General features: G+C 32.5%; 1 protein-coding gene across 2 annotated transcripts in view; it reads left to right on the forward strand.

Annotated features, from left to right (window-relative positions):
- rnf144aa (ring finger protein 144aa) overlaps positions 1 to 14230 on the forward strand; it is an 86849-nt gene that overhangs the window by 41347 nt on the left and 31272 nt on the right. The window contains exons 2-4 of one of the 2 annotated variants that reach the window (XM_056476665.1): positions 246 to 396; positions 6156 to 6260; positions 10451 to 10511. In XM_056476665.1, coding sequence (XP_056332640.1) covers positions 262 to 396; positions 6156 to 6260; positions 10451 to 10511 — 301 coding nt within the window. In that variant the 5' untranslated portion in view covers positions 246 to 261. The remainder of the gene's footprint in view (positions 1 to 245; positions 397 to 6155; positions 6261 to 10450; positions 10512 to 14230) is intronic. The other variant, XM_056476664.1, reaches the window with a different exon arrangement.

Here is a 14230-nt window from a genome sequence, read left to right on the forward strand (position 1 = left end):
TAAATGCGGGTAAATGTATTTGACCCTTTCGTCGCTGCATCTGTTAGACCTTCTCTAAAAAGAGAAGCAGCTAATTTAATGTGCATTTAGCGGGTTGGTGTTTTGCGATGTCGTGGATATTAGCATTAGAGGAGCACTTACCGTCGGCACTTCAGATTGATGGCGGTTAAAAGCTTTGCAATGTTTGTTTAGGTGTATTAAAGTGTGCAGACTGTCTCTAATAGCAGCTATTTTGTGCTTTTCAGCTGCGCGGCAGGCATCATGACCACAGCAAGGTACCGACCTACCTGGGATTTGGCCCTGGACCCGCTTGTGTCCTGTAAGCTGTGCCTGGGAGAGTTTCCCTTGGAGCAAATGACTACAATCACCCAGTGCCAATGCGTCTTCTGCACCATGGTGAGTAATAGATTTCAATGGTCAAAAACATTTGTATTTTACTTTCAAAATAATTAACCAGATTCTGAAACGTCATGGTTTTGGTTTTGTTTTGTTTGTTTTTTGTTTGGTTTGGTTTGGTTTGATTTTGGTTTGGTTTAGTTTTTGTTTGGTTTGGTTTGTTTTTTGTTTGGTTTTTGTTCACTTTGTTTGAGTTTGGTATTTGTTTGGTTTGGTTTTAGTTTTGTTTGGTTTGGTTTGTTTTCTGTTTTGTTTGATTTGTTGTTTTTTTTTTTGTTGGGTTTGGTTTGTTTGGTTTGTTTTTTGTTTGGTTTGATTCGTTGTTTTTTTTGTTCATTTTGTTTAAGTTTGGTATTTGTTTGGTTTGGTTTTTGTTTTGTTAGGGTTTTAATTTGTTTGGTTTTCATTTGTTTTGCTTTGGTTTGGTTTGGTGTTTGTTTTGTTTTGTTCGCTTTGTTTTAGGTTTGGTTTGTGTTTAGTTTGGTTTGATTTGTTTTTTGTTTACTTTGTTTGAGTTTGGTTTTTGTTTGGTTTAGTTTTTGTTTTGTTTTGTTTTTTGTTTGATTTGGTTTAGTTTGGTTTCTTTTTTGTTTGATTTGATTTGTTTTTGTTTGGTTTTTGTTTGCTTTGTTTGAGTTTGGTTTTTTGTTTTGTTTGGTTTTCATTGTGTTTGATATGGTTTTATGTTTTGTTTGTTTTGGGTTTGGTTTGGTTTTGCTCACTTTGTTTGAGTTTGGTATTTTTTTGATATTTGTTTGGGTTTTGTTTTGTTTTTAGTATGATTTGGTTTGGTTTGTTTTTGTTTGGTTTGATTTGTTTTTATTAGGTTTTGTTCACTTTGTTTGAGTTTGGTATTTGTTTGATATTTGTTTGGGTTTTGTTTTGTTTTTAGTATGGTTTGGTTTGTTTTTGTTTGGTTTGATTTGTTTTTATTAGGTTTGTTCACTTTGTTTGAGTTTGGTATTTGTTTGATATTTGTTTGGGTTTTGTTTTGTTTTTAGTATGGTTTGGTTTGTTTTTGTTTGGTTTGATTTGTTTTTATTAGGTTTTGTTCACTTTGTTTGAGTTTGGTATTTGTTTGATATTTGTTTGGGTTTTGTTTTGTTTTTAGTATGATTTGGTTTGATTTGTTTTTGTTTGGTTTGATTTGTTTTTATTAGGTTTTGTTCACTTTGTTTGAGTTTGGTATTTGTTTGATATTTGTTTGGGTTTTGTTTTGTTTTTAGTATGGTTTGGTTTGTTTTTGTTTGGTTTGATTTGTTTTTATTAGGTTTTTGCTCACTTTGTTTGAGTTTGGTATTTGTTTGATATTTGTTTGGGTTTTGTTTTGTTTTTTGTATGATTTGGTTTGGTTTGTTTTTGTTTGGTTTGATTTGTTTTTATTAGGTTTTGCTCACTTTGTTTGAGTTTGGTATTTGTTTGATATTTGTTTGGGTTTTGTTTTGTTTTTAGTATGGTTTGGTTTGTTTTTGTTTGGTTTGATTTGTTTTTATTAGGTTTTGTTCACTTTGTTTGAGTTTGGTATTTGTTTGATATTTGTTTGGGTTTTGTTTTGTTTTTAGTATGATTTGGTTTGGTTTGTTTTTGTTTGGTTTGATTTGTTTTTATTAGGTTTTGTTCACTTTGTTTGAGTTTGGTATTTGTTTGATATTTGTTTGGGTTTTGTTTTGTTTTTAGTATGATTTGGTTTGGTTTGTTTTGTTTGGTTTGATTTGTTTTTATTAGGTTTTGTTCACTTTGTTTGAGTTTGGTATTTGTTTGATATTTGTTTGGGTTTTGTTTTGTTTTTAGTATGATTTGGTTTGGTTTGTTTTTGTTTGGTTTGATTTGTTTTTATTAGGTTTTGTTCACTTTGTTTGAGTTTGGTATTTGTTTGATATTTGTTTGGGTTTTGTTTTGTTTTTAGTATGATGTGGTTTGGTTTGTTTTTGTTTGGTTTGATTTGTTTTTATTAGGTTTTGTTCACTTTGTTTGAGTTTGGTATTTGTTTGATATTTGTTTGGGTTTTGTTTTGTTTTTAGTATGATTTGGTTTGGTTTGTTTTTGTTTGGTTTGATTTGTTTTTATTAGGTTTTGTTCACTTTGTTTGAGTTTGGTATTTGTTTGATATTTGTTTGGGTTTTGTTTTGTTTTTAGTATGATGTGGTTTGGTTTGTTTTTGTTTGGTTTGATTTGTTTTTATTAGGTTTTGTTCACTTTGTTTGAGTTTGGTATTTGTTTGGGTTTTGTTTTAGTATGATTTGGTTTGGTTTGTTTTTGTTTGGTTTGATTTGTTTTTATTAGGTTTTGTTCACTTTGTTTGAGTTTGGTATTTGTTTGATATTTGTTTGGGTTTTGTTTTGTTTTTAGTATGATGTGGTTTGGTTTGTTTTTGTTTGGTTTGATTTGTTTTTATTAGGTTTTGTTCACTTTGTTTGAGTTTGGTATTTGTTTGATATTTGTTTGGGTTTTGTTTTTAGTATGATTTGGTTTGGTTTGTTTTTGTTTGGTTTGATTTGTTTTTATTAGGTTTTGCTCACTTTGTTTGAGTTTGGTATTTGTTTGATATTTGTTTGGGTTTTGTTTTTAGTATGATTTGGTTTGGTTTGTTTTTGTTTGGTTTGATTTGTTTTTATTAGGTTTTGCTCACTTTGTTTGAGTTTGGTATTTGTTTGATATTTGTTTGGGTTTTGTTTTGTTTTTAGTATGGTTTGGTTTGTTTTTGTTTGGTTTGATTTGTTTTTATTAGGTTTTGTTCACTTTGTTTGAGTTTGGTATTTGTTTGATATTTGTTTGGGTTTTGTTTTGTTTTTAGTATGATTTGGTTTGGTTTGTTTTTGTTTGGTTTGATTTGTTATTAGGTTTTGTTCACTTTGTTTGAGTTTGGTATTTGTTTGATATTTGTTTGGGTTTTGTTTTGTTTTTAGTATGGTTTGTTTTGTTTTTGTTTGGTTTGATTTGTTTTTATTAGGTTTTGCTCACTTTGTTTGAGTTTGGTATTTGTTTGATATTTGTTTGGGTTTTGTTTTGTTTTTTGTATGATTTGGTTTGGTTTGTTTTTGTTTGGTTTGATTTGTTTTTATTAGGTTTTGCTCACTTTGTTTGAGTTTGGTATTTGTTTGATATTTGTTTGGGTTTTGTTTTGTTTTTTGTATGATTTGGTTTGGTTTGTTTTTGTTTGGTTTGATTTGTTTTTATTAGGTTTTGTTCACTTTGTTTGAGTTTGGTATTTGTTTGATATTTGTTTGGGTTTTGTTTTTAGTATGATTTGGTTTGGTTTGTTTTTGTTTGGTTTGATTTGTTTTTATTAGGTTTTGCTCACTTTGTTTGAGTTTGGTATTTGTTTGATATTTGTTTGGGTTTTGTTTTGTTTTTAGTATGGTTTGGTTTGTTTTTGTTTGGTTTGATTTGTTTTTATTAGGTTTTGTTCACTTTGTTTGAGTTTGGTATTTGTTTGATATTTGTTTGGGTTTTGTTTTGTTTTTAGTATGATTTGGTTTGGTTTGTTTTTGTTTGGTTTGATTTGTTTTTATTAGGTTTTGTTCACTTTGTTTGAGTTTGGTATTTGTTTGATATTTGTTTGGGTTTTGTTTTGTTTTTAGTATGATGTGGTTTGGTTTGTTTTTTGTTTGGTTTGATTTGTTTTTATTAGGTTTTGTTCACTTTGTTTGAGTTTGGTATTTGTTTGATATTTGTTTGGGTTTTGTTTTGTTTTTAGTATGATTTGGTTTGGTTTGTTTTTGTTTGGTTTGATTTGTTTTTATTAGGTTTTGTTCACTTTGTTTGAGTTTGGTATTTGTTTGGGTTTTGTTTTTAGTATGATTTGGTTTGGTTTGTTTTTGTTTGGTTTGATTTGTTTTTATTAGGTTTTGTTCACTTTGTTTGAGTTTGGTATTTGTTTGATATTTGTTTGGGTTTTGTTTTGTTTTTAGTATGATGTGGTTTGGTTTGTTTTTGTTTGGTTTGATTTGTTTTTATTAGGTTTTGTTCACTTTGTTTGAGTTTGGTATTTGTTTGATATTTGTTTGGGTTTTGTTTTTAGTATGATTTGGTTTGGTTTGTTTTTGTTTGGTTTGATTTGTTTTTATTAGGTTTTGTTCACTTTGTTTGAGTTTGGTATTTGTTTGGTTTAATTTTTGGTTGGGTTTTGTTTAATTTGTTTTTTGTTTTGTTTTTATTTGTTTTTGTTTGCTTTGTTTTATTTTGGTATTTGTTTGCTTTGGTTTAATTTTTGGTTAATTTGGTTTTTGTTTTGTTTGGTTTTTGTTTCGTTTGGGTTTTTTTGGTTTTGATTTATTTACATAAAATGCAATGAATACAGTAAATAGCATGGAATAACACTGATCAAATGAAAACAGGCACAATTTAAACATGCATTTAATAACAGCATATATTTATTTTAGCTTAATAAATGTTTTGTTTTTATTTTACTTTATTTGCATAAAATGAAATGCATGAATAAAAAAATGGATTGACAAAATAAATATAGAATTATGAAAAATAGGTACAATCTAAGCATGCATTTAATCACTGCTTACATATTTTATTTTATCCTAAAAAAAACTATGAATATAGGTAAATACCATCTAAACATAGTGCAATTTTATGTTTTTTTTTTTTATTTTTATTAAAAAGATTTAAAATCAAGAAATTTGAATGCAAATATATAATTTACCCCAAGTTAAAAATAAGATGTATCCTTTGCCACATTTGTAAGAATGAAGATTATTTCATTCTTGATTCCTGTCTTTAGGTTGCACTAATATCGGAATGGAATGTCTAAAAAAAACTATCTGCGAGATTCTTACATAAGCCTCAGTCATTTTGAAGCGTGTCTATATTTAAGCACAGGATTCACAGCTATACACAGAATCTCCACAGGCCAACTGAACTGTTTTTCATTTCAGCGCTGCAATTCACAGTCCAGTAATAAACATCGAAGGCATCTTCAGCCCTCTGAGATTTGCCGTTCTGGGAGCAGTTTCTTTCTGTTGTGTTTTTAGACTGTTCTGAGACCTTTTTTATTTATATCTTGATGTTGGAGGCAACATTTGGGAAAAGGAAGCCACTAGAGCAGGGTAAAGGCAAAACATCTCCTCATCTACTCTGAAAAGCCTTGTCTTGCTTCTGTCTGAGCTCACTAGAGACAAAACTGTCTTTGTGTTTTAAGCAAAGCATGTTCATGGAAACTCCCTCAGTCTGCCTTGCCAAACATTCCTAAAATCTCAAAAAACATTTTTAGGTTTTGTCCAAATAAAAAAAGATATTTTATTTTATTTTATTTTATTTTTTTTATTTATTTTATTTTATTTTATTTTATTTTATTTTATTTTATTTTATTTTATTTTATTTTATTTTATTTTATTTTATTTTATTTTATTTTATTTTATTTTATTTTATTTTATTTTATTTTATTTTATTTTATTTTATTTTATTTTATTGAAAATGTGACCTATTTTTCCCGTGAAGCATTAAATAAATAATAAAATAAGCTTGTTTTTTCATAGCCTGTTAAAACAGTGAGTTCGCAAATTGCTAACATTGGAGGATAATTAGTCTTGGACAAGTGACTGCGTCTTCGTTAAATTGAGATGTTACACTCTGTAATTGTTTTGAGGATGTTAACAGTTCATTACGAGTGGTTAAGTGCCGCTGTACTCACACTCTCGCAGAAACAGTGAGCAATTTAAACAGAAAATCAAATGAATTTGCTTGAATATAATGTATTTTTCAGTATGTTATGTTTTATTGAATACTTTTTAATGTCTTGTGTCTTAAAGTGCCTGAAACAGTACGTGGAACTTCTCATCAAAGAGGGCTTTGAAACCGCCATCAGCTGTCCAGACTCAGCCTGTCCAAAACGTGGACATTTACAAGAAACTGAGGTAATGTCAGGATACGCTACTGTTCTAAGATTAAAAGATTTCATTTATTCTGACAGGATGTATTAATTTAATTGGTTAAAGACAGTAAACACTTACAAAAGCCTTTTATTCAAAATAATGTTTTCCTTTTGCACTTTGTTATCGTCCAGAATATTTTGAGAATGTTTGCATTCTACTTCCTTTAAAAACATTGTTTTGGCTTTGAAAATTCAGCTTTTATAGGATTAAATCATATTTTAAATTAAATAAAAAATAAAAAATTATTATTCATTTATTCATTTTCTTCAGGACTAAGCCACAATATGTGTTTAGAAATCCGGGGTCACCACAGCGGAATGAACCGCCAACTTATCCAGCATATGTTTTAAGCAGCGGATGTCCTTTCAACTGCAAACCATTACTGGCAAACACCGATACACCCACTGTGCCACCCTGTTGCTGAAATGTTATTATTTTATTAAATATTAAAGATAAATATTATTTATTTGTAATTTTAAACTGTAAAAAATAACTATTTAATTGTGTAGTCTGCTCTACATATACTCGATCATCTGGACTTGAAAAATCTGGAAATTCCAGAGAAAAATTTAATGGAAAATATCAGAATTTGGAGATAAAATAATATCTGTTTTCGGAACATACATCCTTTCACAACATGAAAATGTGACCTCTTTTTATGTGTGACATAACCATAATAATAAATATAACTGTAATTTAAATGTTAAATATTTGCTATTATAACCCAGAGTTGAAAATAGTTAGTGGTATTATAGTCTTGAAAGAAGGAACTTTGGAATTCAGAGCAGCTTAATTGGCCAAAAACGGTACGGGCAGCTGACTGATATATAAAGCAACCAGTCAGTCACATAGTTTGTTTTCTTCAGTGTCATCTTTAGGAGCGAGAATATGTGACATCAGGGTCCCTGTAATAACAGAGCAGCGTTTAAATAACTTGGACGTAGTTTGAAGAGGCTGTGATATAAACTATAAACTAAACAATTACTGATCATAAGCAGTACAGATTAGTTACATGTAAACATGACAGCTTTCTTCCAAACACAGGCTCATTTAAAACACATGCTTCAGTTACATTTTTGTAAAACCGCTAAAACATACTTCATTGTATGTTTGACTGCAGTTTCTAGGTTAAATGAATGATATGGGCCAGTTTGATGCCAACAACTTTAGTTCCTTTTCACACTTATGATATTTACAGGGACCTATTATTTACAATTAAATTATTAATTATGTTTTTGAAAAACAAATAAATAACACAAAGCTACTTAACAGTGTATATTATTTATAGAAGAATACATTTGTCTCATCTATCTATCTCCATATGGAGAACTTTTCTTGTATGTTTAGTTTGCTCGGTAGCTCACTGTACGTTATATGGTGTTATAGTTTTAATCCAGAATGCTTGGGTTTGAGACCAGTGAAGTACAGTTTCACAATAGAAATAAAAGTAATGTAAAATCAAGGTAGAACTGTGTGAACACTGTACACTTTTCTCTAACGTTTGCTTTTGAATACCTTATTGGTTGGGTTTAGGAAAGGGTTTAACTCACTAGTTCACTAGGTAAGACAAGCCCCGCGTTGTGGATGTGTACATGAATGTTGTGTAAAAAACATTCATATTACAGTATATTTCAGATTCGCATAAAATGTAGACCTCTAGTGGATTTGTCATCTGAATCGTGCAACTAAATGTTCCCAGAGCAATGTATTTTAGATTTTGCAAAAATGTAGGCAGAGGCATGTATTTCCAATGACCCTGGGTTGTTTCTTCCATACTAGAGGGTCTGTGGTTGTTGCTAGAAGGGAGACAGCTGTGGCAGTGAGTTAACGAAAAGTATTTGCATTATTTATTAAGTTACCCAATAATTGTATTTTATTAATGTCTACCCTCAAAACCTAACTATCACAATAATGTAAAACAGTAATTATTATATTATTATTATTATGAGTATTATTTAAATTATTTATTAAATTACTCATTAATTTGTATTTTATTAACCCCCACCTTAACCCTAAACCTACCACTCACAGTAATGTAAAAGTAGTAATTAGTGTTATAGTGTTACACAAATAATGCTATATTGATGTGAGTATCGGTGACACGGTGGCTCAGTGGTTAGCACTGTCGCCTCACAGCAAAAAGGATGCTGGTTCAAGTCCCTGCTGGGTCAGTTGGCATTGTTGTGTGGAGTTTGCATGTTCTCCCTGTGTTGGTGTGGGTTTCCTCCAGGTTCTCCGGTTTCCCCCACAGTCCAAAGATTTGCACTTTCAGTCACAAAGACGTGCACTAAATTGGCCATAGTGCATGTGTGTGAATGAGTGTTTGGATGTTTCCCAGTACTGGATTGCATCTAGAAGGGCATCTACTGTGTAAAACGTATGCTGGATAAGTTGGCGGTTCATTCCGCTGTGGCGACTTGATGAATAAAGGGACTAAGTTGATGGAAAATGAATGAATAAAATCAAGGTAAAACTTTGTGACCACTGTACACTTTTCTTTTACCTTTATTTTTGATTTAGGGAAGGGTTTAGTTCACTAGCTTGCTAAGTGATCTGTAAGACAAACCCCTCCTTCTTGTAGATGTGTACGTGAAGGACATGTATAAAACCTAAATATTATATTTCAGATTTGCATAAAATGTAGATGGTGCCCTCTAGTGGATTTGTCATTTTAATCGTGCAACTAAACGTACCCTAAGCAACGTATTTTACGTTTTGCAATAATGTAGGCTGAGGCATGTACTCGAGGCTTAATTTGTGCCGGAACACCTCATTTTTCAGATCCCCCTCCACAACCGCCCTCCTCCACCGTCTGCTGTTCACTTTCACTTTCTTCCGCGAATCCCCAACCCTCTTCACTTTCGTCCACGACAACCCCCCCCCACTTTTCACTTTCGTCCTGCGTCCGCGACACCCCTCTGCATTCCAAAATCAACCACCACCCCCCACCCCCCCACCCCCGAGCATCCGTTACCCCGATCTGCTCCGGGACCTCACAATTTACAAATTAGGCACTGCATGTACTGTATTACCAATTAGCCTGGGTTATTTCTTCCATACTAGAGGGTTTAAAGTTTTGCTAGACTGGATACCACTGTAGCCATAAATTAACGAGAAGTATTTGTATTATTTATTAAGTTACCCAATAATTGTATTTTATTAATGTCTACCCTAACCCGAAACCTAACTATCACAATAATGTAAAACAGTTATTATACTGAGTTTTTTTCATATAATTACTCATTAAATTGGATTTTATTAACACTTACCCCAACCCCAAACCTACCACTCACAGTAATGTGAAACAGTAATTATACCATGTAATATTCATATTACTTATTAAATTTGTTATTAAATTGTATTTTATAAATGCCTACCCCTACCCCAAGCCTAAACCCACTACTCACAGTAATGTAAAAGGTGTAAATATTGTTATAGTGTCACAAATTATGCTATATTAATGTGAGCAGCTGTATCCCTTCTAGACTTTAGGGAGAAAGGGGGGTGGCTTTAGGGAGAATTGGGGACTTGCAGTCAAGCTTCGTTTTTAAGTGACTTTGAAAATCCTGAAATGTTTTCCATTTTGTATCATATCACATATCTTCATAGCCTTACATATCAGATGTCTGAGGCATTGACGGGGTTAAAAGATCTGTAACTGGTGCAGTGCACTTTTTCTTATTTTTGTACCTTTCAAAATGGCAGACAAATTCTTTAAATCCAAATGAAAACCCTTACAATGATCTTGTATCTCATCAAGAGGATTTTTTGTGTGCAAAATGGATGCTAAAACCTCTTCAGTCTGACTCCTCTCTGTGGCTTGCACTATGAAATCCTTCCAAGTATGAGGTCAGTCCAAGGGCAGGGTTCCTCCTCGCCATTGCAGGCTCATTGTGAGCTCGTTCGGTATCAAACCAGATGACTCAAACACAGATGCAGAGTCTTTTCGAGCAAATTATGTCATTTCAGCACCAAAATTACGCATGCATATTCCTGCTGTGTTTTTTGATCTCAAGATAGAGATCAGATTAGAAACCATAGCTGTTGATGTTGGGTGTGTGCGTATCAAAATGAAGTGTCAAATGCAATATCTATAAAGCGAACAGTGCTTTTGTGTCCCATCAGATCACGTTGTTTCAAAATCGCTGTTGTTGTCTGTCTTTCTCTCTCAGATTGAATGCATGGTGGCCACAGAGATAATGCAGAGGTACAGGAAGCTGCAGTTCGAGAAGGGTAAGTGGAAAGAGGCTTGTCTGTCCATCAGGGGGGCAATTAGCATCAGATGGCAGCTGAGGAGGCACGTGTTCGTGTTTGTTGTTGGTGAACTCCATGCTTACTGTCCTAGATGACTCAGAGTGACTCATAGGAGACAAATAGGCCAGCGCAGGTGTGTGTGCGAGGATGAAAGGGGAGTGAGTGGACTCCAACAGGACACGTGTGGGTCCGGCTGACTTCATGCTGGTGTAGAATGGAGGGTTTCACCTGTGCTGTGTGTGTTTCTAACAATGGAAGCCTGCCACCTGCCGACATCCAGTTTAATGCTACCTCATTATGTTAACTGGTCTCTGATTTTCTTTTCATGGTTGCTGCAGAAATCATTAGAGAGCACATGAAAATCTGCACGTTTACTTGAAATGCCATGTCCGTTTTGTAAAAATCAAACTGGACTTTGTTTTTAAAAGATCTTTTTTTTTGAAGAGATTGTTTTCAGACAGGTTTCCAGAACTTTTTTTTTTCGTCGATGTTGCCTTGCCTGGCTGGTTAGCAATGTTACAGAATAATAATACAATTTATTCAGGGAATCTACTTGCAAATTGCATATTTTTATTTGTCTCTAAATATGTGTTTAGAAAACCCTAGCAGATTTCTGGATATCAAAATGTAAAAAGAATTCTTTAATATATTTTTTTATTGTATTTGAAATTCCATTTTTTTTTTTATTTTAATTTAATAGAACAGCATTTTCAAAATATTTAAGTCACTTTAACAAAAGCCTTTTATTTTGTGGAAAACCCAGTGGTCAAAATTAGGGAACAGCAGTTATTGTAGTACCAAGAAAGTAAATATCAGAAGATTACAGCAGTTGAAAATGAGTATGAAATGTGCATACTTTGAATGCCTTCAGCACATCTGCAGTCACAGGACATCACTAGTCTCTCACAATCATCACTAGTCTATTTTCTTAGCCAGAACTTTGTCGTCATGGATTTTCAAACAGGTTTACATCAGGACTCTGTGCATGCCATTATATTATTTCAGTATTTCAGCCTCAGTGAACCACTTTACCTGTTTTCTTGTGTGACTGGGCTAGTTGTCATGTGTGAAAATTACTGGCTGATTGAATGATGCGAGCAAGGAAAGCGTTGCATTTTGCCAAGGGAGCTTCTGATAAACATTTACATTCACGGTCATGTGTCAAGTGACCTCCACCTTTACTGACTTCTTTATGAACTTTGAGTATAAACAATCTTTTTCCTAGTTTGGCAGCAAACATAATGTTTCCCATCAGACCCAAATAAATTGAACTTGATTTCATCACTAAAGTGAACTTTGGACCACTTTTGTCTTTTCACCAACACTTACTCAGAGTAAGCTTTTCAGTCCAAGTTCTCTTAAATGTCAAGACACTGTAGGTCAAGATATTAGCTTGTCTGTTTAGTGCTGTATTGGTGAGCTGCAGTGTTGAATCAATTGGCCATTATCCTGTCCTCTAATGCATCTTTTTTTCTGTGGATGACCAAGTTAGTGACATTGTGAGCTTTGCATTAGTTACAACTTTACCTTATTACAGTGTTGGGGCAGTTAAAACCTACAAGGAAGATTTAAAAAAAAGAAAAAATCTTTAAAAAAAAAAAAATATATATATATATATTTTTTTTTAAATCTCAAAAAAAGTTTTCTTGCCACACATATGCATATAGCATGTGGTATATGTTTAGTTTATATAATAAAATCCTAATGTAATCTTAATGTTAGGATTTAATTATTTAAACAAGCTCTTGAGGTTTGGGTAAAATACTCTGCTACATTTTTTTAAAACCTTTTTTGGATTCATTTTTCCCAGTGCTGATAGTCATATGATGACTGTGAAACAGATCCTTGTATTATATGATTATATGATGAAAAGTGTTTTTTTGTCAACTTTGAACAAGAGCAGTGCACTGTGGATTTAATTCAGCTTGAGCAGCACAGCATAAATTCATACTAGAGTCTGTAATCTCTCTAGTGTTTATATGCAATACCAAATCCTGCTTCTGCTTTCCTTATAGGTTTAGTGCGAATAACTGTATGTTTAAGCAAAATATCCATAGAAGCTTATAACCAGGAGTAATAGCTGTAAGCATGTATTAAACAAACATGCATGAGTATTCAACATACTGTTCAAAAATACAGAAACAAAATTTAAATGTACATTTCTTCAATATATTTACAATTATTTCTGTGCCACTATTGAATCACTGAATGTAAATGTTATATTATCTGAGAGTAATGCATTCTATTAACAAATAATGCAAATTAAGTTAAGTACAGAGACTACAGTAATTTTAAAATAGTAGTGAGCCTGTAATGTGGACTTTACTTTCCAGTACAAGTAAGGTAGTACAGTAGTTTCCAGTACAGTGGGCCATTGAATTATTAGAAAATATTGCAGACCGCAACCATAATAAAGCATCCAGCAGTCCTGTTGTAGTAAGGTTTAGTTCTTGGTGACTAAAATTGGAAATCCCTCAGCTGTTTATTATGTATGAACCCAAGGTAAACTATGAACAGAGTTAAAATCCAGGATTACATTAATCTGGGATTAAAAACACCTCTTAAGTAGACATTTTAAACTGTGACATGCCCAATTTCTTTGGCAGTAACATTTCAAGAGCAGGGCTCATGATCCATTGTTTTAAGCATTGCAAACCCTCCATTTAATAACATAGAGCCAATGGTTAAAGTGGACTAAACCTGGAATTTAAATAGACTGACGCTGAAGAATAACATAAAAGTCTTTATGTGCAAAAAGAGGTGTCTTCCGCTATCAAATTTTCTTATTGCAATTAATTGCCAAAGCTTTTATCATGGTAGATAGTATTATCATGATATTGACTTAAGCTTCAAAAAGTATTTACAAAAAGGATGTTAAACTAAAGTCACATGAACAAAAGTATTCAGACCCCCTTACATTTTTCACTCTTTGTTATATTGCAGTCACTTGCTAAAATCATTTAAGTTCTTTTTTTTTTCCTCATTAATGTGCACGCAGCAGCTCATATTGACAGAAAAACAAAAAATTGTTGGCATTTTTGCAGATTTATTAAAAAAGAAAAACTGATTGTCCTAAGTATTCAGACCCTTTGCTCAGTAATTACTAGAAGCCCCCTTTGATCTAATACAGCCATGAGTCTTTTTGGGAAAGATGCAGCAAGTTTTTCAAATTTGGATTTGGGAATCCTCCATCATTCCACCTTGCAGATCCTCTCCAGTTCTGTCAGGTTGAGTGGTAAATGTCGGTGGACTGCCATTTTAAAGTTTCTCCAGAGATGCTCAATTGGGTTTAAGTCAGGGCTCTGGCTGGGCCATTCAAGAACAATTACGGAGTTGTTGTGAAGCCACTCCTTCGTTATTTTAGCTGTGTGCTAAGGGTCATTGTCTTGTTGGAAGGTAAACCTTTGGCCCAGTCTCAGGTCCTAAGCACACTGGAGAAGGTTTTTGTCCAGGATATCCCTGTACTTGACCGCATTTATCTTTCCCTAGATTGCAACCAGTCATCCTGTCCCTGCTGCTGAAAAACATAGCTTTTTTTCATTTTTTAAACATTATTGTTATTATTTATTAGTATAACAGAACAAACAAACAACATTGTCTCAGGATATAAGAAATGGCCATATTAGTAGTAAAGTTAGTAAAATACTACTGAATTTTAACATATATAAATATCACCCAAGATTAATAAATGATTTTGT

The sequence above is a fragment of the Danio aesculapii genome, chromosome 17 (genome assembly GCF_903798145.1).
Source record: "Danio aesculapii chromosome 17, fDanAes4.1, whole genome shotgun sequence".
NCBI classification, from domain to species: domain Eukaryota; kingdom Metazoa; phylum Chordata; class Actinopteri; order Cypriniformes; family Danionidae; genus Danio; species Danio aesculapii.